The 26340-nt window shown below is 34.8% G+C and overlaps 3 protein-coding genes and 1 long non-coding RNA gene across 4 annotated transcripts; all 4 read left to right on the top strand.

Annotated features, from left to right (window-relative positions):
- The first annotated feature begins 246 nt into the window (after positions 1–246).
- On the top strand, positions 247–1116 carry LOC130823584 (preprotein translocase subunit SECE1). Its single transcript, XM_057688248.1, has one exon. It carries the CDS (start codon positions 457–459, stop codon positions 973–975), a length of 519 nt encoding a protein of 172 aa, XP_057544231.1. The 5' UTR covers positions 247–456; the 3' UTR covers positions 976–1116.
- Positions 1117–3548: 2432 nt separating this feature from the next.
- LOC130823585 (uncharacterized) lies at positions 3549–5911 on the top strand. The gene is made up of 3 exons (XR_009046594.1): positions 3549–3734; positions 4633–4691; positions 5576–5911. It is a non-coding gene; the product is annotated as an uncharacterized LOC130823585 (long non-coding RNA).
- A 2635-nt stretch (positions 5912–8546) lies between these two features.
- Positions 8547–14281, top strand: LOC130823586 (monothiol glutaredoxin-S17). Its single transcript, XM_057688249.1, has 3 exons — positions 8547–8796; positions 11082–11156; positions 12711–14281. Exons 1-3 carry the CDS (start codon positions 8623–8625, stop codon positions 13929–13931), a joined length of 1470 nt encoding a protein of 489 aa, XP_057544232.1. The 5' UTR covers positions 8547–8622; the 3' UTR covers positions 13932–14281.
- An 8525-nt stretch (positions 14282–22806) lies between these two features.
- Positions 22807–24243, top strand: LOC130823481 (uncharacterized). Its single transcript, XM_057688097.1, has 3 exons — positions 22807–22932; positions 23122–23796; positions 23869–24243. The coding sequence occupies exons 1-3, from the start codon at positions 22807–22809 to the stop codon at positions 24241–24243; spliced, it is 1176 nt and encodes a 391-aa protein (XP_057544080.1).
- Positions 24244–26340: the final 2097 nt, after the last annotated feature.

Here is a 26340-nt window from a genome sequence, read left to right on the forward strand (position 1 = left end):
CGTGTTTGTGAAATGAAAGGCTTAAGGACCTTACAGTGATGAAGAAGAACAAAGAAAAACAAGGGAAAAACAGAGTATAAATTAACGGACAAAGCAAACACAAAATAGAACACAATGATATTAGTAATTTTACGAGATATATTTTTTTAAGTTAATTTTTCTCAAATAAATTATTTGATATAAAAATTAAATATAACTAAATAAGTTGTTTTACAATCAAATTTGATCTCCACATTTTCACTATCAATTCAATCTCTTTTCTTTCACAATTTAAACCAATTCAGTTCAATTTATTTTCCAATTCATTCTATTTCAACATTTTTCATTCCTTTTCTAACCCTAATTAATGTCTACAACCAAGTACAAACCTTAATTTACCCCTAATTTGGACCCACCCAATCCAAATTTGCCATCATCCTTATCTCATCCCCCAAAACACAAAAATCACAACCTTCAATGGCAATTCTCCCCCGTTCTTTTCATCTTTCCATCCCTTCCATTCATCCATCTCCCAAAATTTCTCAATCCCATCTCACCCAATACCTTCCATCACCACCCATCAAACCTACACTCAAAAACCACCTCCTAAACCTCTCAAAAAACTCCCCCTTTATCCTCAAAGCTGCAGAAAATGGTGCTCAAACTGACAAAGATTCTGAAAACCCAATAATCACAGATCAAAAACAGACCACTGAAGATGACATTTCTGAACTGGGTGCAGAGATTAAGAAGGCAATGAAAGAAAGGGAAAAGGATGAAGATTCTAGCAACAATGGCGGATTTTTAAGTGGAGTTGTGGAAGAAATTGGTCAGATCGAATGGCCTGATTTTGGTAAAGTTGTTGGTACTACTGGTGTCGTTTTGGGTGTTATTGCTGGTTCTAGTGTCGTTTTGCTTACTGTTAATGCCGTTTTAGCTGAGCTTTCTGATAAGGTTTTTGCTGGTAAAGGTGTTCAGGATTTCTTTGGTGGGTGATTTGTATATTTGGATTTGAGATTTAAGTTTGGAAATTGTTGCTTAAGTTCATACTTTTTGATTTTGATTGTAATTTTACTTTTTGTTAGAAATTATTTTGAGGAAGATTTGTGAATTGAATGAAATTTACAGAAATCTTAATTATTTATTGTACTATATTATACTTTACAATATTTAACAATCTATACTATGTTGGTCTCAAATTAGTTGCTACATTAGGGTTTGAGTAAAATAGATTGTTAAATATTGTAAAGTATCAAATCCAACGTCTTTAAGAAGCCTTATGACTGTGCACCTGGTCTGGTGATTGCAATTTTATTGTCATATCAATATATTCTGATAGACAATATTGAAGAAATTAGGTAACCATATATCCTTCAGAAAGTTGTGAAAGAACACACCAAGACATTGAAGGAGCATTATAAGGTTGTAAGTTTTCGGTTTGTAACCTTTGGCAGCCATGCCCTTTTGAAAAGCTTTGTTCACTAACTTCACTTCATGCTGAACAATCAGACAGAGATGTGTTGGGGTTGAATTTGAGTCAAGTGTTTCGGCCGGTTTAAAATTGAGTCTTGTGTCACATTGTTATATAATTTTTGATTTATTTTGAAGTTGGGTCAAGTCGAAATCAGTTACAAGGTCGGACGAATATCGGATTGTCGGATATGTTTTAAATACCTCTGTGGCTATGACTTATGAGCTCCATATTAGACTGCATAAGCTTTTGCAAATGACGATCTTTGTCATGCGCTTAGATGAAATCAACCCGAAAACCCCTAGTTGTGGTTGGAAAAGTTTGGCACATATAAGATTTGTTTATGTGTGTGCGTGTGTTGCTTCAAGAGAAAAGAGAAACATATGCAACTTATTATCATTTGAATAAGATCTAATATATGATTATTCTTTGTGTGGCTTGCTCGAGATGGCTAATGGCTTTGGTTCTTTAAGCTTATGGTTCGGGCAACCCTATGTACAAAACGTTTTTATAGAGCGAACTAGGGCTGTAAAAACGGGTTAAAAGGTCGGAAACAGGTCGGTCAAAAACAGGTTCGGTAAAAAACGGTCGGTCAAAAGCAGGTCGTATAAGTCTTTCGGTACCGGTCGGTATCGGTCGGTTTATTCGGTATCCGGTCGAATCCGGTTTTTTTCCTTGGCGGGTGTCGGTCGGTATGGGTCCGGTATTTATCGGTCCGGTCATTACCGGAAACAGGTCACATTCGGTCGGTCAAAAACGGTTTTTTGCAGGTCGTAATCGGTATACAGATCATAACCGGGCGGTCAAAATCGGTAATCGGTCGGTCACAATCGATATGCGGGTCTGAATCGGTCGGTCACAATCGGTCGGTTTTGGTCGGTATCGGTTCAGTTCAATTTAGTTGAACCGGGATTCAGTTCTGTTCAGTTCAGTTTTGGTTGGTATCGGTTCGGTTCAATTCAGTTAAACCGATATTCCGGTTAATTTGGTTGATATCGGTTCAGTTCAATTCATTTAAACCATGATTTAATTCAGTTCAATTATGTTCCAATTATTCTGTTCCAATTTGGTAAAAAATCGCATCGTGTTGCCTCATAATGTCATTGATCATGCGTTTATCCATGATGGGAATGATATATAGAAGGTGGAACCTCACATCAAGTTTTATAGATGTCGTTAGGTTATGAGTTTTATGACATCAAATTCAACTAATCAACTCCGTCTAAGTTAATTAATAGATCATAACATGTTAATTGATCGACTTGACCCTTGTTAGCCCATGGGTGTGTTATTTTAAGCTAATGTGATCAATCTATCTAATCAATCTAGCTGCCAGCGATCTAAGTTAATTGATTGGTTTTTCATTCTATTTCGTCCTATCTAAGTCAATCATGACAAGTTAACATGTAAATCCATCTACGTTGATATGTTTGATTTTAAATGAGGTTTTCGAAAACTAATCAACTCGATTTAAGTTAATTAATTTATTTGATCATAAGTCTAATTTTTCAACTTGATAAATCGATTATAATTAATTAATATATTTGATCATATCATGTTAATTATTTCTATTTGATAAATCAACTCGTGAATTATTCTAACGATTATCTTTTTGGGTGTAATTTATAGACTTTTCAATTTCAATATAGAATTATATAAATACCAATAACATTATAACATTGTTTTTTTTTTGGCAAATAAAATAATAGTTGCATAATTAGAAGTATATATATATATATTTTAGAAATAAGAAAGAAAGAGGTTTATTTATTAAAATTAAGAAGTTTATTTAGAAACCATTAAATCAATGAATTACTCATATTTAAAAAAAAAATTTAGTTGTAAAAAAAAAAAAAAACACATAAGATTATCCCATTGGTGCACAACCTCAATACATGGATTGTCAACTTGGCAAAAGGCATGATAAATCATAACCCTTCATTTTGAAATCAATTAATCTAAACCATTGATTAAACATACTCTAATATATTAAAAAAAAAAAAAAAAAAAAAAACTAATATGAACCGTTAGATCAAGGGATCTAATCTAAACCGTTGATAAGCCCAAGTGTATTTCGCTAATTGCTCCGCGCCTTCTCTGATTCTCTCCCTAAAAACCTAAAAACCCTTAATCCTAATTCTCTGATACTCAGCAGCGCCGTCCCCTAACCCCTTCCCTTTTTTTCATTCTCTCTCTAAATCCCGCGCCTAATCCCTGCCGCTCCTCTCCAGCCAGTTCGCCACCGGCCCACCGCCACTCCTCTCCAGCCGGTCCAACCGTCCAAGTAAGTCTTCTTCCATTTTTTTTTTGTTCGATTTGTTTTTGTGTTTAATTTTATGGGTTTAATGTGTTCGTTTAGGGTTAGATTTAGGGTTTTTTGTATTTAATCTTTGTTTTTTGTGTTTAATCTTTGGTTTTCGTGTTTAATCTTTGTTCGATTTAGTCTTCCAGTTTTTTTGTTCTTAATCTTTGTTTCGTTTTCGTGTTCGATTTAGTCTTGTTCCACTTTTTTTTTGTTCGATTTGTTTTTGTGTTTAATTTTATGGGTTTAATGTGTTCGTTTAGGGTTAGATTTAGGGTTTTTTGTATTTAATCTTTGTTTTTTGTGTTTAATCTTTGGTTTTCGTGTTTAATCTTTGTTCGATTTAGTCTTCCAGTTTTTTTGTTCTTAATCTTTGTTTCGTTTTCGTGTTCTTAATCTTGGTCCAAAAATCAGTTATTCGGTCTCAATCTTTGTTCGGTTCTTAAGGGAGTTTTTTTGTTCTTAATTTTGCAATACTTAATCTTTGTTCGGTTCGGTCTAAAGATATAAAATGCGGTTCTTAATCTTTGTTCTTAATCTGGGTTGTTCTTAATCTTCATTTGATTTTATTTGCGTTCTTATGAATTTTTTTGACTTTCATTTAGTTCTTCGTTCTTCATTCTTGTCTTGTTTTTGTGCTTTCTTTCTGGCTTTCATTCTTCGTTTTTGTTTTAATTTAGTTCTTCATTCTTCATTCTTGTTCTTGTTACTTTTTATTAGCGTTTTTGTGCTTTTTTTTTTTAGTATCATTCGGTTTTATTTTGGTTACTTTTTATTTTGATTTTTGATTTCTTATTCTTGTTTTCATACTTGGTTTCATGTTCTTGTTTTTGTTATTGATTTCAGTTTTTGATTTTGATGGAGATTTCATTTTATTCAGATTTTGTTGTTAGGGTTTTGTTTCTTCGGACGGAGCTGCAGTTTTCCACTCATTTCACTGTAAGATTCAAATTTTATAATTGTTTTCATTCAAGTATTGATTTTCTATCCTGTTTTTTTTTTCCTACAATTTTTTGTCATTTTCGGATAATTTCATTGTTAAATGCTGCATTTTCGGATAATTTTCTATCCTGAGTTGATTGATTTTGTGTTGATTATATGGTTATAATTGGAATTGAAATTTTATTTTTTTAATTAATTGTTTGCAAGTTTTGATCTTGATTGAGTTTTATTATTATTTTTGTTGTTTTGAATTTCATTCATTAAGCTGTTGGACATGTCATAGGTGGTTATAGCGTGCTTTACGTGGAAATTGTGATTGGGTTTATCATCATTTTGGGATTTAAGTGTGTCATCTGTATAATTGTTGTAATTAGTTTGTTTGCTTTGGAGATATCTGTATAATTGTATAATTGTTGGGATTTAAGCGTGCTTTGCTTTGGAGACATGTCATAGGTGGGTTGTTTTCTATTTTTTTGTTCGTATGATGAATGTTTGGGTTAATTTGCTAAATCAGTTGCTAGATTCATGTTCATGTTGGCAAATAAAATCAGGTATTTTGTATGATGAATGTTCATGTTCAAATGTACTGTTTATCTTCTTGATGTTTTTAAAGTCGTTTTTAAGGAGATATTAAGTGTTATTGAGGAAAATAACACTGATCATGATGATAATGCTTCAGGTAAGTGTAGTGCTCTATGAAGATTTTTTTCTTGTAATTGGGTTTTTTACCAAATTATCATATCTGAGCGCCCAATTTATATTTTATAATTAATTTATATTTATTTTATTTTATTTATTATAACTTTCTGTCGTTTTTCCATCTCATGCTCTTAATCATAATACTCAGTATCTGAAAGTTGTTACTTTTATATGATCTTAAGGTACACTAAGTTTAGTGGAGCAGTTCCTTACAGATTATTGAAAGGCGGTGTCGCATTGAGGATTAGGAGCAGGAGATCTAAGGTGGTGATGGAAGAGGAGGAAGAAGATGAAAGTGATGAAATGAGTTATACTTCTGAGAAAATTAAAGAAAAATGATGAAATGAGTTATACTTTTGCAATTTCTTATGCATAACTAAAATTTGGAAAAGACTTTTTGTGTAGTTAGGATTATTGATGTTTATATTATTGGTAGGGAAAAAATGTAATGGATCTATTTTAAATTTCGTCTAAACTATTAAATGAAATGAAAGTGGTTTATCAATTTCATAGGTTAATATTTTGTATTGGTTTATATTGTTATATGTTGATTTTAATACAGTATTAATTAGTCAGCAAATTAACCTGAACTTGGTACTTATATTGGTTGCAAAGTATGAACTATGTTTATGCAATTTTGCAATTTCTGAGTTTTGTAAAATTTATACTTAATTTTTTAGAAAAGAAAAAGGCTTTACTAAATTACTGAGTTAATATATATTAACTTATAATTTATATATTTATTTTATAAAAATTTATATTTAATTTAATTTTCATCATATAGAAATAATATAATTAAGTTTAATTTAATTATTTTATATAAAATTTTATTATATTTTGACAACTTAGAAGAATTATGTAGATAAGTTCGGTCCAAAACAGGTTCGGTACAAAACAGGTTCGGTACAAAACAGGTTCTAGGTTCGGTATAATACAGGTTCGGTACAATATAGATTCGGTCAAAAACGGTCGGTTAAAAACGGGTATTAAGCGGGTCGAAAACAGGTTTCGGTCTGAAAACAGGTTCGGTATCGGTCGGTCACGGTATGATAAAAACAGGTCGAAAACGGTTTTCGGTTTAAAACAGGTTCGGTACCGGTCGGTTTCGGTATGTGTAAAACAGGTCGGAAACGGTTTCGGTCACCATTCGGGTTCGTTAGCGGTCGGTATCTGGTCACTTGTATTCGGTCAAAAACGGGTTCGGTATCGGTCGGTAACAAGTCGGTAAAACAGGTTTCTGACCACATTTACAGCCCTAGAGCGAACATTGGGAAATCATTTCCTAGAAATCAAGACTGCTACATGTTGAGAGTCAGCATGCAATTAACAAGGATCAGGCTTGCTCTAGAAGGCTAATGCCTTTATTAGTTCTTAAAGCTCGAAAAGCCAACTTGCTATAATAATTAGTTCAACATAGAGTCAAAAGTTCAAAATTTTCCTAACCTTTGACCTAGTGTAACCTTAACTACGTTCTCCTTTTAAAAAACGTCACATATTGAGTCAGCATGCAGTTGACATGGGCATGCCTGACTCATGGGATGTACCACACAACTCAAAGCTAGACATGACATAACACAATACATTTCGATCTTTGTGTAGGCATAATTTATATTAAACCTGCTATTATATAACAAAAAAAATAATAATAAGATGAGTATTTTGTCTGCGGACATAACTTGACATGACATGCTAGCCCATCGTGCACATGCTATGACATGGCAGTGCCACATCTTGTGGTTTGATTGTACAAAATTTGGCATGACACGACATACTCCTCTTATACGCTGACACAATTACTTTGATCGTTGCACAACTTAAGATGACACATTAACCCATTGTGCTCACGCCATGGCACGTTAGTGCCACATGTCTTGGTTTGATCGGACAAAGTCTGGCACGACACCACCTATTCGGCTATTCCTATTACAAATTCACTAAGAACGGCAAGCACAGCTTGCAGCCCACTGCCTGCAGCCTAACTCTTGTAGTCCTCGTCCTATTAAATACTGTTTTACCCACTAGGGATGCAAACGGGGCGGGGCGGGTATTGGAATTACCATTCCCATCCCCATCTGTTAACGCAATTCCCATCCCCATCCCCGCGGCGGGTATAATTTTTTTCCCCGTCCCCGCCCCGATGGGTTTGTATCTAAAACCATCCCCGCCCCACCACCCATCTGGGTATCCATCCCCGTGTAATACCCATTTTTCCCGCCTCACCACCCGTCAAATCCCCGCTTAATACCCATCTGTGCCACATATTTGTATTCAATCCTTGTCTCAAACAAACGCATAACCAAAGTCTCAAACAAATATACATGTCTAAAACAAAAGTATTTCAACATCAACTCAAAATCATCCAAAGTAAATATAAAATCATCCAAATTAAGATAACAATTAAATATAAAATAAGCAACAAAATAAAAAAAATACACTAATCAAAACAATATTAAAACATACTAAAACTAAATTAAATTAAATTATCATTAAACAAAAAAATAAAACACTAGTTAATAAATAAGCAAAACAAAAAGTAAACATGAAAAAAAACAAAAACAAAATTTAAAATTTGATACTGGATGAAGCATACTTCATGAAAAAAATTGATTAGCTATCTATCTTCCAGGATCCACCCATTTCTAATTCTTTACCGTTTGTTTAGATTATGCATCTTATGATTTTCATAATCCTTATCAAATCTCCAATTAGGCTCCAAAAGGCCAAATTTAGGGTTTTGAAAATATATATTTTTTTTTAAATATAAACCGGATACCGGGTACCCGGTTTCCCAAAATTTGTACATATTTTGAGGCGGGGCGGGGCGGGGATGGGGCGGGTATCATCTAAAACCCATCTCCATCCCCGCGATGGGTATGAATTTTATACTCGTACCCGCCCCATGACCCATCAAACCGAGACCCAACCCCTCCTCGATGGGGCGGGTCTCCTATTAGACCCGCCCTGCCTGCATCCCTATTGCCCACCCAAGAGGAAAAAAAAAAAAAAAAGCAGGAGAAAGAAGGTTCTCGAAATCAAAACGTGACAAGGCACAAATCCATCAAGTGAGATCAACGGCAGTGATCAAATCATTCTTAGTTCCTATTCTGTGGGGCCACTTTACAATACTATATTGTTCTCTTTAGGTTTTTTCCCAGTTTTTCTGACTTCATAACAAAAATCTCATCATCAAAATTTCTGCTTCTCTTTCAAATAATAGAAAAATCAATCAATGGGAAGTGGAATTGTAAAGAATGTGGAGTCAAAAGACGAACTTCAGAAGGCAGTGAGTGAGGGTTCTCCTGCAATTTTGCATTTCTGGGCAAGTTGGTGTGATGCTTCAAAACATATGGACCAAGTTTTTTCTCATCTTTCTACCGATTTCCCACACGCCAATTTTTTTAGGGTATGTATCAATTCCTTTTTTTTGAGAATTTTTGAATTTTTTAGAGTGAAAAGGTTTTAATTTGTGTTTTGTTTTTTTTTTTTGGCTTTAGATGTCAAATTAAGGGGTTTTTATTTGTGGGTTTATTTTGTTTTTAAGTTTTTGATTGAGTATAGATTGAAATCTGGTTGTTGATCGAATAGATATTAAAAAATAATTTTTTTAATTCATTTATCACAGAAGTATACTCCCTCTGTTTATTTTGGAGAGAAAATTTGATGAAGATTATTAAGACATATATAGATGATAAAATATATCCATATGAGATCTTATTAGATTCGTCTTAATGTATACCTTTCTATCATATGTAATTTTTTGTGATATCCAGGCTCGAAAATTGTTTTAAAAACTGCGCTAAAAGTAAATGAAAAAAAAAGAACGGAGGGAGTATTAGTTATGGTTAAGAGAAAGTTTTTTTTCTTAATGATTGAACAATGAGGTTCAGATAGTTTTATAGTGATTGTTTATTGCTTTAAAAGTTAATTAAGGGGGATTTTGATTTGTGAATTTGTTGTGTTTCAAGTTTTTGATAGAGTATAATCTGAAATCTGGTTCAGGTTAGAGAATGTTTTGATCTTTTTGATTGAATAGTGAGGTTTTGGTAATTTTTATTGTGATGATTTTTTATTGCAAATTGGTTTTTATGTTTGCTGAACTGTCATATCTGTTTGGATTTTTGAATTTTTCATTTTTCGAGTGAAAAGGTGGATTTTTTTCTTGGGTGTTGTTACTTGAAATTAAGGGGTTTTAATTTGTGTGTTCAGTTTGTTTTCAAATTTTTGATCCGGTATGGACTGAAATCTTGTTCAGGTTAGAAATTTATCTTTTTGATTAAATAATGAACTTCTGATGGTAATTGTTTATTGCAAATTGGATTTTTATGATTTCTGAATTGTTATGATCTGTTATTTTGATGGTTGTCATTGTATGTTTATTGTCTTTTCATTTGTTGGTGATGAAAGTGAACTCTATGTGGCATGAGGAAGCAAAGTTATATGCTTTAAAGGAGGCTAAAAGATTAAAGGTTTTGTCTTTTTTTGGTATTCATAGCTGTTGTTGGCATGAATGTGCTAATATTAAATTCAATCCAAAAGGTTTGGTTTTTAAAGTGAGGAGTTGGAAATCGAAGCTTTCTTAAATATTTTCAAGGACCCTGGAAATTTATGTTGTAACAAGATAATTTGTTTGAGGACATAGAGTTGGCTGGGAGTCGATCATTAGTTTGGATTTTGGTGTGGGGTTTTTACTTTAATCATGTTATTGCAATGGTGATCGCTTTTGTTGTGATGTAAACAAAGCGTTTGTGGGCTATAGTTTTGTTTGAAATGCATTATAATGGTTTTCTGTATTATTGAGTGATATGCAGTTGAATGTTGGGACTTCTATTTTAGATGAAATAAATAGAACATAATATCCTGAATCGGAAAAGACAATGTGGGAGAGGCTAACTCATGTGAATTGATGATGAGCATGTAATGGCTTTACGTTCTTTTGTGATGAATATGTGTTCTTGCATTGGTGGATTGATTTTTCTTGCCCAAGTGTTGATTACACCTTATAATGCTGGACTGATCCAGTTGTATGGCGTACTTGAATGGGTAATTTTAGCTCTTAACGGACATAGCAATGATAGGAGAGGGTCTGTCTATGATCTTGTAAGTTTGTCATCTTAGAGCTTTAACAAAAAAGTTAGTTTGTCAATTCAATGATCTTGTAAGGAGCTTTATTGAGGATGAGGATAAGATGCAAAATAATCTTGTTATGGTAGTAAGATAGGGTTGTGTCTAAAGGTTGTATTTGTCATCTGTTTTTGCGGTGTAATTAAGTCGTTCTCCTTGGTATCTTGATTGTCTATTTGCTGATTGTTTTAAATTTATCAAGCGTGAAGACATTCTATAAATGATGGTCGTTTAATGCTCCAAAAGAGAAGCATCATTATTTCTCCATAGAACATGGTTATTAGTATATTTTAATAGCTATACAGTGCTTCAGAACAAGGGCTTCATTATGTTAATCATCATTTTATTTTAGATTTCTTGCAGTGCCGTATACTTCATTTGGTTGCACTTAGTTCCTGAAATGTTTAAGTCCTTTGTCAAAATATCTCTGAACGTGTGGGTCATGAAGTGCTGTGTAGAAGAATATGAGCTTCTTCCATTTTGAATGATGGCATATATGTTTGTAAGCTTATGTGGAATGTTGTTTTTCATTTGTTTGAGATCAGATTTTTGAACAAATGTTTGTAGGTTGAAGCTGAGGAGCAACCTGAGATATCTGAGGCTTATTCTGTTTCTGCTGTGCCTTACTTTGTCTTTTTTAAGGTATGCTCATAGTCTATGATTCAATACATTAAGGTGTTAGGGCTATTGTCATTTGCTGTGTATGATTGTATGTCCTGTATCTACAATGTGTAAAACTTAATATTATACCACATAATCATATCAATGCTTTATATCCCTTCTAGTTTATGATTATGGAGGGTGAAATTAGACATTTCTAGCACTCGTAAGTCTTGCTAACAAAGAGTTTCTTCTAGCTTTATCTTTGCAACTACAGCGAGGTTATTTCCTGTAGACAATTGATATTAAGGGAAACCAATTGTCTACAGAAAGAGACTTAATCTGGTTCACTTTAAATGTTAATCCGCTGGCAACTTGTTCTATTGGGCATGGTTTGTGCAAGTTCTTAACAAAATCATTTAGGTGGCAGACTTCTGGGAAATGTTTATTTTGTGCGAATTTCACCTAGATATGATCTTTGCTGATTGGTGGAGTGATTAAATACTTTTGATGATGCTAACAATAGGATGTAGTGTAAAATTGCAGTAAATGGTCATGATCATGGTAACTGAAGTGATGCGGTTATCGTAACACTAAATATCAATCACATGATATCCCTCAAAACGGCCCAAAACGCTATTTTGTAACACCTATACATTGCGAAATATACATTAGTTCGGTTTTTTGGAAACCTTTAGAACACGGCAGATGTGATGCGTTGCGGCATTGTTTTTGGACTATGGGATATTGGGATGTATACACCAGTGTTGGTATCTGTTCAAGTCCAGCTTCCTATTATATATTCTTTAACAAGCCATAGCTATATGCTCATTGAACTTTATAAAGAGTTCATTGCGCTATTGCTAGAATGCTTTTGTTGTTAATCCTTTAGATTGTCATGGAATGTAACACGATGTTAGATCTGTATTGGATCATGTGAATGACCACAGAATACACATTTTTGATTCACATAGTTGACCACATGCTTTGATTATGGCTTCGGCATGTTTTAGTAGGAAGCTAGACTGGCTTTGGCATAATCGTAGAAGATAGACTGGCAATATACCATCTTTTAAGCTAGTGAATTTTGATGAGGATGATAACTGAATTGTGCTGATCTCTGTATGAATAATTGCTGTAGAAGACCATGTAGCGTGTATATTCTTTCACATGGATAGATACTAAATGACATAAATAACATAACCCAACATCTCTAAAACAAATGAAACAACCAAAAATGGCAAATGAAAACAACTTTAAGGAACGAAGGCGGTACAACTAATATAGGTAGTAAATCTTTTTTCTCCAAATTTGTTGCTTTCACTTCCTATGGCAACCTTAGGTTGTCTACAACATTTGCTCTGCCGCACCAATGATTTGCCATTTTTCTTTGTATGCTCGGAAATCGCCTTGCCTATTCTGACCCAACTTAGTGCTCCATACATATCTTTTTAAAATTAATAATTATTTTTTGCTGCTTACTTAAATGGTTAGGTGAAGTTATAAGAGTGTTGTATATTTGAAATTAGTTTGATCGTAATATGGATTCCAGTTTGAAATATGGTTCGAGACTTTTCTTATCTCCTGTTCTATTAGGGTGGCAAGGCAGTCGATGCATTGGAGGGAGCAGATCCATCCGCCTTGGCCAACAAAGTTGCTAAAGTTGCTGGACCCGTCGACCCTGATGGACCCGCTGCACCTGCCAGTCTCGGGATGGCTGCAGGATCCACTATCATTGAAACTGTGAAAGAACTTGCAAACAACAATAACAGGACATTTCCAACGGGCCGCAACCGTATCGATGATCTCAACGAGAAGCTAAAACATTTGATTAATTCTCACCCGATCATGCTTTTCATGAAAGGAAGCCCAGAAGAGCCACAATGTGGATTTAGCCAGAAAGTCGTCAATATTTTGAACGAAGAGAAAGTCAAATTTGGAAGCTTTGATATCCTAACTGATCACGGAGTTCGAGAAGGTTTGAAAAAATTCTCTAATTGGCCAACATATCCTCAGCTGTATTGCAAAGGTGAGCTTATCGGTGGGTGCGATATTGTTATATCTATGCACGAGAGCGGGGAGCTGAAAGACGTGTTCAGAGATCATGAGATAAAGACATCTAATTCCATTAACGGGAAACAACCCGAATCTGGAAGTGGGAAAGGTGTTACGGCATCGACTGGTTTAAGCTCTTCGTTGACTTCCCGTCTTGACAGCCTTATCAACTCGAGTCCCGTAATGCTTTTCATGAAAGGCAAACCAGAAGAACCAAAGTGTGGTTTCAGCCGAAAAGTCGTTGAAATTCTCAAGCAAGAAAAGGTGGAATTCGAGAGTTTTGATATACTAACCGATGATGAAGTTCGACAAGGGCTCAAAGTTCATTCAAATTGGTCGAGCTACCCTCAGCTATATATCAAGGGTGAACTTATTGGTGGATCAGATATCGTGTTGGAGATGCAAAAAAGCGGTGAGCTCAGTCGTGTTTTAGCCGAGAAAGGGATTACCCGTCAAGAATCACTCGATGACCGTCTGAAGAAATTGGTTAACAGTTCACCTGTTATGCTCTTCATGAAGGGCAACCCCGAGGCCCCTAGGTGTGGCTTCAGTTCCAAGGTGGTGAATGCCTTGAAGGAGGAAGGTGTGACATTCGGATCGTTCGATATTTTTAGTGACGAAGAAGTCAGACAAGGGCTAAAGACGTTCTCAAGTTGGCCTACTTATCCTCAGCTTTACTACAAAGGGGAGCTGGTCGGAGGTTGCGACATTATTTTGGAGATGAAGAACAACGGAGAGCTCAAATCAACCCTTTCGGAGTAAGCACTAGTATGTGGATTACGAGATGCTGAGAAATAACACCGGGTAAGCAGCTCGGCTTAAAAGTAATCTTGCATATTGATTAATGGCCATATGTGATTTTTCAGATTACATACATGTTTAGTACTTTGCACTATAGCACGGCGTAAATTTTCCGGACTTTGTCGTTTGTAGTTGTTTGATAGGGATCGTCTCGAGAGTATGGAGTAGATATTTGGTGAGGCTTTTGTTATGGTTTATTTTTGAGGTTATACCGCCTTACTATCTCTAAAATATACTTGGTTTTTCGGCTTGTCAACTATGTTTTGATCATGAAAATTACAAACACAAATACACGATGCTTTTGTGGTTGAGATCGGGATCCTTACAATTAACGTCTTGATCGTATTGGGAACTTTTTGGCTGCTAAACAAATCGGAGAAGTCTACTAGAAAATAGAAAATATACTAGATACTTTTGTCATGTTTAGAATAAGCACTTTTAGAGCGTTTTTAGATGTTTTCGATAGCAAAGCGAGAAGATAATATGAGAAGTTCCATTGGGTGACCACAGGTTTTAAGGAACCATACACGGTTGTAGGAAGATATCAAAAAGGGTCTTGAATAGCCCACAAGTATGTTTCTTCAACCTTAGCGATGGTCATACCATTTATTATTGTGAATTACAACAAGTTAATTCTTGTTTGAATGTCCAAACTCAGCTGATCAAATTAGTTGATAAAATCATAATCAAATCAATCACTTATATCAGTTATCGGTTGTCTTTCAAGCGCATATTATCTCTTAATATATTTTGTATGCTAGCAATAGCATACTATATATTATTAGGCGAGATTTACATATTCACGGAGAATCGATACAAGAGTGTGTAAAAACCCAATCCTTAGAGGCTACAAGTGTTTAAAATAATGTTGATTTGATATCTATTAGTCCTTGTACAATCAAATCTGATTGAATAAGATTTATGAATATAAAAATCAAAGTGAACATAAGATTTTCATAACCTGATTCGAAACATCTAATTGAACCAATTCGATGGTTCGATTGAACACTTATCTCCAATAATGTGATGCTTGCCATCATGATGTTTTTAAGAAAAAGACACCCAATAAATAAAGCGTGTTCACATGGTGAGAATTCAAGTCCCACTATATAGGTCACCTCGGTGAGAATCGAATTTAAAATCTTACATGAAAAAATATAATTTATTTTAATTGAGATAAGACTCGATTAACAATTGAGGATATATTATTATTAGGTTTCATATTAGCCAAGTTATTTTCTCCTTAAACAAATACAATTGAACAAAATAAGTTTTTTTAAAAAAACAAAAATTCTAAAAGTGAGCTTGAAAAACTTTTATTTTCCAAAATAAGCATCTTTTAAATGTTTGTTGTCAGTAACAATGGACGATTACTAAACTGAGTCAAAAAATTCTGCCAGCAATATTCTACAATAGCGGTTTTGGTGGATTGACTTATTTGATTGAGTTTAAGTTATTAACAGTGGACCATATATGAACAAAAGCTTAGATGAAGAGTTTTGCATATGAATTACTGTATCTTTCGGTGAGATAAACGCTTGCTGTTACAAAATCATTTTTACAACTATTACATGTGAAAACACTCAAAAGATTAGGAATAAAATACCAAACCACCTTCATAAACACTTGAATCGATAAGACTTTGTAGTCGCTTAATAGCTTTTTTTTATTATTATTATATTGTAGGTTAAAAGAAAAAAATAAAGCAAAATCAAAATCAAATTCAGTATTTTTTTAAAAAAAAAAAAATATTTACTTCGAATAAAATAAGATCATAGTTCCACTCGACTAACATTATGTTAGGTAGTATACTTTTCGTGTACGTGTAGCCTTATGTTAAAAGCCGTGCAATTAAATGACGAACCATATAATAATTTTGAAATCATAACCGATGCCTATTTAGGCAATGGTAAATTTTTTTTTAATATATAATTAGTTCCTATTTGGTTTACCTTTAAAAAAATAATAATCTGCAAAAAAAATTTTAAATTAGTAAAAATTAGTTTTAATCAGTAAAAATGGATAATAATCAATAAATCAGTTGTAATCTATAAAACTCAATTATAATTTATAACTAAAATCGTTTACAATTAGTAAAATTAGTTTTAATCAACAAAAATCAGTATCAATCAATAAAAAGTATTGATAATCATTAAAAATTAGTTTTAATCAGTAAAAATTAATTGAAAAATTAGTATCAATCAGTAAAAATTAGTTATAATCAATTTAATAAAAAGTCAAATTGAATTAGATAAATAAACTATGTCTTAGTCTTATCAAGGGTGGAGCAAAAATTTAAAAAATTCTTTGAAGGTTCTTTACAATTTCAAAAATTATGATATTTTAAAACAATTTTATATCTTTAAACATCTAATATATACTACATAATTTAATATTGAGGCTCCAATTTTTCGTTGCCTAATATAATCAAATATGTTAAATATGCTCAGAACCTCCTCTAAATGTTATAATAACAATAATGAGTGTATGTTAGTCACTCAATTAGCAATAGTATATTAGGTTGCAATGTCAAGATTTGCACATTATTGAGAAGATCATAAGATGGACACTTAACAAATGAAATCTTTCCAAGATAACATCCACTACTATGTGCTCTCAAATCTTAATACTCCCATTGCTTTGTTTTAATTTTTTTTATCAAATACTACTATTCATATTGCTGCAATTGCTACCATTTAAAGTTGTATTTTTATTGTTATTAATATTCTTAAATGGAATATTGAGTATATATTATTCTTTCTCGTAATATTACTATTAGAAAAGTAAGCAACCATAGAATATTCGTGATCAACTATACGAAAAATATAATAATAATAATAATAATAAGAATACTACTATTATACCCTTTTGAATATTGTTTTTGATTCTACAATTTGATTATACTTAAGTTTTTTCTAATTCATATCTCAAAAAAAAAAGTTTTACTAATTCAAATTAATTTTTACTACATATGTTTTTATTTTATTGAATATTATTTATTAGAGAGAAATAGAACTATTACTAAAATTAAACTAGACTTATTAAAAATTGACTAATTTATACTTATTAAAATAAAAATCATACTCCTTCCTATTTCTCTTAGGAGTCCCATTTGACTTTTTACGGATTTTAAGGAGTCAAAACGAGACCCTAAGGGTAGGAGAGAAAGTGATATTATGAGTTTTTAATTGCAAAGATTAATGAATTAATGATTCCCACAAATTTCTAGAACTTTTTAACCAAATCTAAGAGCTGAATTTTTTTAACATCAATGGTCGGAAATTTTTTTCAGTTCAACACTAAAAAGTACATCGCCCGTCTACTTAAAACCGAAATTACATAAATAAGTCCTACATGTACAATAATTGTTCGAAATTACATAAATTTTTCGGAGTACTAAATTAAATTACATAGAAGCATTACGGTATTTGAGCTAGCCTTCTCAATTCTTCGACGGCCTCGGTGTAGTTGCAGTCGTTAACTGATCATGTGAGTGCAGATTTTTTTACGATCATTGACTTCAGTTTTCCAAAATTACCAAAAATGACGCATTATTAATTTCATAAATAGCCACCGATTTGTAAACAACCAAATTTTCAACTAAAAATTTCATCACAGTACCTAAAATGGTTTAGAAACCCAAATTAAAATGTCCAAAAAATTAAAGTGAATCAGAAACTGCCGCCAATAAGATGAAATAACCCAAAATGAAATGTTGGCGCCAACACAGTAGCATGAAGAACAAACACACCACAACATTTCATGAATTAATTTAGGCGCCAATGTGGAAATATATTCTGGAATAATATAAATCAGTAAATATTTTAATTACTTAGATTAGCCAAATGTATTTAGGGAAATTTCTGATTGTCCAAGGCATTTCTCTAATTGGCTCATAAGAGTTTGTATATATATTAGGATTGTAATTCTAAGAAAATCAATACAAAAAACACAGAATTCATCCTAATTCTTCATGGTATCAGAGCCGAAGGTGTTTTCCGGGACTGGCAACACCATTGGTTATCATCATCTACCCTAAAAACTTACCTGTAACAATGGCAGAAACAAACCCAAACCAAATTGTAACCATGGAACAAATGGAACACATGTTCAGGCTGTTCCAGCAGATGCAAAAACCAAACACAAACCTTGAAACCATTTCCCCAGACTTAAAATTAGCCGAAAAATTAAACTATCAAAATTACACAACTTGGTGTAAAATGATGCAAATAGCCCTAGAATGCAGGGGACGTCTCAGTCACATCATCGACGATCCCCCCAGTATCACAGATTCAAATTATAAGACTTGGAAGCAAAAGGACTCAATTGTTCTCTCATGGATTATCTCGAACATTGATACGGATCTAGTAAACCAATTCTTAAATTACACCATTGCAAGGGACTTATGGAAAGGAATTGAAGTTCTTTTGAACAGTGGTAGGGACGAACTCCAAATATTTGATCTGAGTTCTCAGGCCAACAGTATCAAACAAAACCAAGATCCTCTGGAAATCTTTTATGGAAAATTAACTATGATCTGGAAAGAAATTGATCGACGGCAACCGAATCCTATGGTACATGCTGAGGACATCACAATTTTTAACACATACATACAAAAGCAACGTTTATTCCAGTTCTTGGCCGGAATTAACGAAACCTTTGACAAAGAAAAGAGGGATCTATTGAATCAAGAACCATTACCAACAGTAGAAACAGCATATGCAACAATCAGACGAGAAATTTCAAGGCGTGGTATCATGACTCACGCTTCATCATTGGGAAATAATCCCTCAGAGATCGGAAGTGGGTTGGCCGTTAAACACCACCGGTCAAATCCTTCATTCCGGCGTGACATGGAGGACAAAACTTACCTGAAGTGTAGCCACTGTGGAGGAAGCCGACACACTAAGGAAGGTTGCTTTAAAATTATCGGCTACCCAGAGTGGTGGGAGGAACACCGGCAGCGTAAAGCCGCCACCAAGGCCCCGATCAACAGAACCGGCGGCAAGGCTAACATGGCCACCAGCGCTCCTCACATCTCTGATATACCTGATGAACCAACCCAAAGCATGAAAGGCAAGGATGGTGAAAATGGCGATACAGGTGAACAAATTGCAAGGGAAGGAGAAAACGGCCCAGAAAAGAGAGAAGGAGAAGGGAAGCATTTAAAAACCTTCCAAAAGGGGACCTTTTATAGTCCCCTTACCCTAGCCCTAAAAGAAACCCTAAAACCCACAACCCAACCGGCCCAAAACTCCCAACCAGCCCACTACCCCAAAGCCCACAAAAAAACACAAAAAGGGGTTAGCTTGATGTGTAAACCGGTTTCGTCTAAGTGGATATTTGATTGTGGGGCCACGGATACTATGACATTTGACCCTCATGATCTCCTATTTACCCATCCGAAAACCCGCACCTATGTCCAGACGGCAAATGGGGAATGTGTGAACGTTGATCACTCTGGGCCCGTTTCTATCTCTCCGTCTCTAAAATTAAATAATTTTCTTCTAATTCCTGACTTATCTCATAAGCTATTATCTATTAGTCAATTGACTCGGGAATTAAATTGTACTGTGCTTATGACTTCTTCTGATTGTGTTGTACAGGATACTCAGACCGGGAGGATTATTGGGCATGGTACTGAACGAGATGGCTTATACTATGTGGACGAGGCGATTCAAAAGGGTCACACTTTGCTTGCTCATGGATTCCCTAATCATCAGTTACGGACTTGGCATCGACGTCTGGGTCATCCATCTTTGGGGTATCTAAAACGTCTTTTTCCGTCATTAGCTAAAAGTACTGTAGTCTTGGACTGTGAAGCATGTGTTCTTGCAAAAAGTCACAAACATTCTTATCCTCCTAGTTTTACTCGTAGTAATGAACCATTTGTTTTAATACATTCTGATGTTTGGGGCCCTGCTCCTGTGTTTGGAAAACACAGCTATTCATATTTTGTTTCATTTATTGATGATTGTACTAGAATGTGTTGGATATATTTCTTGAAACACAAATCTGAGGTGTTTGATGTCTTTGTCAAGTTTTATAATATGATTGTCACGCAATTTGATGCTAAGCCTAAAATACTCCGCTCAGATAATGGGGGGGGGGGGGGGGAATACATGAACCAACACATGACAAATTTCTTTACCACCCATGGCCTCCTCCACCAAACTTCTTGTTCCCACACACCCCAACAAAATGGCATAGCTGAAAGGAAAATTCGTACTCTTCTTGAAATAAGTCGAGCCCTTATGTTTGAAGCCCATGTCCCACCGTATTTTTGGCCCGAAGCCATTGCCTCTGCTACCTATCTCACCAATCGACTACCCTCCAAAATCCTTAACTTCAGAACCCCCTTGGAAGTCCTTCATACCCACACTACTATCCCATCTTTCCACTCCTTACCTCCTCGGGTTTTTGGGTGTGTTGTGTATGTCCATCTACCCAAACCTACTCGAACCAAACTTGAACCCCGGGATGTTAAGTGTATTTTTTTGGGCTATGGAACTAATCAGAAGGGATACCGCTGCTTTAATCCAACTCAGAATAAGATGTATACTACACTGGATTGTGATTTTTTTGAGCATTCCTATTTCTACTCTCCGCTTCGTCCTCAGGGGGAGACTACATGTGATGACTTGAGCTGGCTTACATATTCTGTAATTGATGATTTGAATCCCAAAGAGCAAGTAGGTAATCCCACAGACATTGCTACGGAAAACATAGTTTTGCTTCCTTCCCAGCCCCTTCCTACCGTGTCTGAAACATCCCATGATCAAGAGGTTGCCTGTGAGCCTCAAGAGGTATTAACTGAACCTGAACCTCAAACTAATGATGATATATCTGGTATTGTTAATTCACCCTGCAGATACCAATTACCCCCAAGGAGCAAAAGGGGTATTCCTCCAAGAAGGTATGATCCAGAGTTCGAATCGCAGAGATCTCGATACCCTATTAACCGGGAGACGAGTAACTTGGCACAAACAGCTGTTGCATTCCAAACCAGCCTATACTCAAGCTCCCTGCCTAAAAATACTGAAGAAACTCTCCAAGAGGCTATGGTAGATGAGATCTCGGCTTTAAAGAAAAACAGCACATGGGAGAAGTGTATGCTACCAGAAGGAAAGAAACCGGTAGGCTGTAAATGGGTTTTTACAATAAAGTATTGTGCAGATGGTACTATTGAGAGATACAAGGCTCGTCTTGTGGCAAAGGGGTATACACAAACTTACGGGATTGATTACTCCGAAACCTTCTCACCGGTTGCCAAAATAGATACTATCAGAGTCATTTTCTCCATAGCTGCAAATAAAGATTGGCCTCTATACCAGTTTGATGTGAAGAACACCTTCCTACATGGAGAGATCGAAGAGGAAGTGTATATGCATGCCCCGCCAGGTTTTTCAGATGAATTTGCTACAGGAGAAGGATGCAGACTCAGAAAGGCGTTGTATGGCTTGAAACAGTCTCCGAGAGCTTGGTTTGGTAAGTTTACCTCAGCAATGAAGAAATTTGGCTATGAACAAAGTCATTCCGATCATACCCTATTCCTAAAGAAACACGGTAGTCAGATAACATGTCTCATCATTTATGTGGATGATATGGTAATAACCGGGAACAATGAAAGGGAGATAAAAGAGCTCAAGAAGAAACTTTTCATGGTATTTGAGATGAAGGATTTGGGGAACTTAAAATACTTCCTTGGTATAGAAGTTTTGCGATCCAAGAAGGGAATCTTCATCAATCAAAAGAAATATGTCCTAGATTTGTTAGCAGAAGTTGGCATGCTTGATTGCAAACCAGCAGAAACACCAATTGTTGCTAATCACAGACTGCAGACAACACCTGGAGGAGAACCAGCTGACAGGGAAAAGTATCAGAAACTGGTAGGAAAATTGATCTATCTATCCCACACTAGACCTGACATATCATATGCAGTTGGGGTTGTAAGTCGATTCATGCACTTACCACAAAATCCACACATGGAAGCAGTGATAAGAATTTTGAGATACTTGAAAGGCACAAGTGATAGAGGAGTCTTCTACGGTAAAAATCATCATCTTGACCTTGTTGCCTGCACAGATGCTGACTGGGCAGGAGATCGAGACAGCAGGAAATCTACGTCTGGATACTTCACCCTTGTAGGGGGTAACTTGGTTACTTGGAGGAGTAAGAAACAGAAAGTAGTCGCTTTATCAAGTGCAGAAGCAGAGTTCAGAGGGGTAGTAAAAGGAATAACAGAGATTCTATGGCTAAGAAAACTCTTATACGAACTTGGCTTTCCACCAACAGGAGCGTGCAAGTTATTCTGTGATAATAAAGCAGCTATTGATATATCAGAGAACCCGGTGCAGCATGATCGAACAAAGCACGTGGAGGTTGACATACATTTCATAAAGGAAAAACTCGAGAAGGAAATCATCAGCATTCCACATGTGAGATCAGAGGATCAGTTAGCTGACATTCTCACAAAGGCCGTTTCCGCTGAAGTTTTCGAAACTACTTTGACCAAGTTAGGTGTTGGGAATCCCATAACCTAACTTGAGGGGGAGTGTGGAAATATATTCTGGAATAATATAAATCAGTAAATATTTTAATTACTTAGATTAGCCAAATGTATTTAGGGAAATTTCTGATTGTCCAAGGCATTTCTCTAATTGGCTCATAAGAGTTTGTATATATATTAGGATTGTAATTCTAAGAAAATCAATACAAAAAACACAGAATTCATCCTAATTCTTCAGCCAAAACATAATTCTCAGCACAACAGACCACATCAGAGGCAATAAATACACCAAACATAAGTCATTAATTACTCATCCAACAAAAAAAAATGGCTCCTTCAAAAAACCTAACTACACAACAAAGAACCCAAATAATACAAAGGTTACTTTTAGCATTAAATAAGAAGGACAAACCAGTGCTAGGCACAATCAATGCACTTGCCACAGAGTTTCAAGTGTGTAGGAAAGCAATCACATGATTGTGGAATGAAGTGAAGAAGCAAATCAGGAATAACAGCACAGTTATTAACCTCAACAGCAAGAGAGTAGGAAGAGATGCACCAAAAAAAATCGAATTTGATAAAGAAAAATTTAAGGCCATCAAATATGAACTCAAATGTACTCAACATTCAATTGCTAATCAGATGGGGGTGTCACAGACCACAGTATGTAGATGGAAGAAGAGCAGAGTCATAAGGAAGCACACAAACGCGATCAAACCAACTTTGAATGAGAATAACAAGCTACACAGGTTAAGTTTTGCGTTATCTAAATGTGAATATGATGAACATAATGATGCATTCAAGTTTAAGCCATACACTAACGTTGTTCACATAGATGAAAAACACTTCTATCTAACCCGAGAGACACAGACTTATTATCTAGCTCCGGGTGAAGTAGAACCACATAGAGAGTGTCAATCAAAGAGGTTCATTCCAAAAATCATGTTTATGTGTGCTGTTGCAAAGCCAATATTTACAACTGATGGTGATATTTTTTTTGATGGTAAGATAGGCATTTGGCCATTTATTACACAAGAGCCAGCAAAAAAAAGCTCCAAGAACAAGAAAAGGGGGGAGTTGGAAACAAAACTAATACAATCAATCATGAAAGAACACATTAGAGCAATGCTTATCACTAATGTGCTGCCAACCATAAGAGAAAAATGGCCTGAAGGATTGTCAAAGGATATTTACATTCAACAAGACAATGCCAAACCACATATAGCACATAATGACAGAGAATTTTTAGAAGAGGCAATGAAAGATGGGTTCTACATTCAACTAGTTCAACAACCATCAAATTCCCCTGACATGAATGTACTAGATTTAGGTTTTTTTAGATCCATTTAAGCTTTATAGTATCAAAAAGCTGCTTACAATGTAACACAGTTACTTAGAGATGTGAAAAATGCTTTTGAGAATCTAAGTCCACAGTGTCTTAAGTTTGTATTCATCACATTACAAGCATGTATGATAGAGGTGATGAAAAGACAAGGAGGATTCGACTATCACATTCCTTACATGAACAAAACAAAGGCAGCAAGGGAAGACACTTTACCAGATTACCTCAGTATTGACAAACAATTGGTTGTTGATTCACTTCAACATTTATTCACAAAACTAAGTTCAAAAACAATGAATCAGTTAGTGGAATTGATTGGTTATGCAGGGGGCATTGAACAAGGGACTGTGCAAGTCAATGAGAACGTTCACATGGGGACAACAAGCCAGCTGTCTAATCAAGAAGGTCAACAACAAGAATGATGGAAAGGTGATCTTACTTTTGGGCCATATAATAGAACATCACTTATTTTTAGGTGTATGCACAACTAACAACAACACAACAACAATCAATGTGAACATTTCAAACATTAGTTACTTTTGGGAGCAGTAATGAAAAACCAACAACACAGAAACTGATGAACAACAACACACAAACAAGCAACAGATGAACAACAGCACATAAACATAGCAACAAGTTTCAAATGAGACTCCTTTTGATTTTGGACATATTTTTGGGATCTTAAACATGAGATGTTTCAGATCTAAACAACAATGTAAAACGTTTATGTTGTTTAAAATGAAACGTTTGTATTCATATATAGATAAATGAAAATTGGTTGTTTGCAGTACTCTCAAGTAAATTAGACAATTTTTTTTTCAAATCATTGAGTTGAAATCGAACATCTCTGCGCTTAAAATGTTGGAAAACAATCCAAACCCCGTATGTTCGATTTTAGGTGGCTAAATATTGCTCTCACTCGAAGTTCACTGAGCAAAGGAAAAAAATGCATCAAAAAAACGACTTAATAAACAATCATCATCAGTTAATACCAACATGCACCCACAAGAACACAAACTCACTTGAGAAAGGACCAAGCTTATCAAGCCAATCCTCTTCTTCATAATCAGTATTCGAAAATACAGCATCAGCGGAAGAATATTCACGATCAGGATACATTTCAGGCTCAGGTGTGTAAATGGGTTCACCCTCAAAGTCAAGTTGTCTTCCCTATTTAGGATGATAGCCCAGATCTAGGATTTCCATCATTAAAACCCTTAAACTCAATCTTAGAACCCGATTTGTAAGGAGCTTTGGAGATTCTCATATGTGAAGAACTAGGCGAGTTAGGATTTTTCAGGGGTGACTTCAATGGCGAGTTCTTGTTCTTCAGGGGTGAGTTCAAAGGAGACTTAGGGTTCTTCAGGGGTGATTGTAGAGGAGACTTACGATTTTCCATGAGAAGAGATAGAAGAACACGAAAGCACAAAAGAAGAGGGAGAAGACCACTAGTGCGATATGAAGAAGACGTTCAACCAGATCTAGGGTTCTTAAAGAACAAAGAGATGAAGAACAAAAAAACCCAGATCTAGGGTTCTGATATGATGTAGACGAAAAACCAAATGGGAATGGGTAGGTTTTAGGGTTAAAGAGGGAGGGAATGATTAATGGGAGGGTGTGTTAATTAGATTTTAGATGTTGTTGATTAATTATAAGGGAGGGAAATTAATATGAGTAATGGAGGATATAATTGAGAATAAGATAAACTTCTAAGGGTATAAAGGTAAAAAAAACCATATTAAAAATGGAAATGGAACAATTAGTGTGACTTGACCCAAAAAGGAAATGGGACACATAAGAGGAATAGAAGAGAGTATTAAAAATGAATACATGTATCTTGGTTTAGCTTAAATGTTGAGGGTTTTTTTTCTCATGCTTGTGACTAGGGTTCAATTATTATTACCTAAGAGAAGGATAATTAAAGTTCCTCACCCCTTAGCCGTATGGATTCTCTAGTTTACCTTTATAAAAATACAAAACAGTGTACGTAAACTTTTGTAATTAAACCAGTTAAATTTCACATATTTTTGTGTGAGACGGTTTCACTGTGAGATGCTCCTTATATATAGATTAGATTGAAAAAGTCAAACTAATATAATTTATTTTGAGGTTGTCTTTCCCAAAGAAATCTCTCAAAACATAGCTCATTAAATTTAGAACATTTGTCAAAACTCCTAAGTCCTAAGTCCCAACAATCAAATAGATTCAAAAATGTTTATCGAATTTAGCCTTTTTTATAAAGGTCAGGCAAGCCAACACAGACAATAATTTTATCTGAGCAAATTCAAGAATAAAGGACTTGTGGTTAAAAAAGCACAATATAAAAAAGTAGGTAAGTGATATGAATTTCTCAATTTAAAAATTAATTTTAGTATAAATGGCACTTTGATAACCACCTAGTAACTCGCAGAACACCATTATTACAAAAAAATCACATTATGTAATATTAAATTTAACATTTTAGTTTCTGCTCCAATAGTAATTGCCTTATAAATTTAACCGCTATAATAAATTAAATG

This window comes from Amaranthus tricolor, chromosome 9 (assembly GCF_026212465.1).
Source record: "Amaranthus tricolor cultivar Red isolate AtriRed21 chromosome 9, ASM2621246v1, whole genome shotgun sequence".
NCBI classification, from domain to species: Eukaryota; Viridiplantae; Streptophyta; class Magnoliopsida; order Caryophyllales; family Amaranthaceae; genus Amaranthus; species Amaranthus tricolor.

Bases quoted from the DNA above. Each gene is read 5' to 3' on its own strand.
- LOC130823586 (XM_057688249.1), top strand. From the start codon at position 8,623: ATGGGAAGTGGAATTGTAAAGAATGTGGAGTCAAAAGACGAACTTCAG. The intron at 8,797-11,081 runs GTATGTATCAAT...AAATGTTTGTAG, and splicing joins CACACGCCAATTTTTTTAGG to GTTGAAGCTGAGGAGCAACC. The intron at 11,157-12,710 runs GTATGCTCATAG...CTGTTCTATTAG, and splicing joins CTTACTTTGTCTTTTTTAAG to GGTGGCAAGGCAGTCGATGC.
- LOC130823584 (XM_057688248.1), top strand. From the start codon at position 457: ATGGCAATTCTCCCCCGTTCTTTTCATCTTTCCATCCCTTCCATTCAT.
- LOC130823481 (XM_057688097.1), top strand. From the start codon at position 22,807: ATGGCTCCTTCAAAAAACCTAACTACACAACAAAGAACCCAAATAATA. The intron at 22,933-23,121 runs GTGTGTAGGAAA...ATTGCTAATCAG, and splicing joins CACTTGCCACAGAGTTTCAA to ATGGGGGTGTCACAGACCAC. The intron at 23,797-23,868 runs GTACTAGATTTA...AATGTAACACAG, and splicing joins CAAATTCCCCTGACATGAAT to TTACTTAGAGATGTGAAAAA.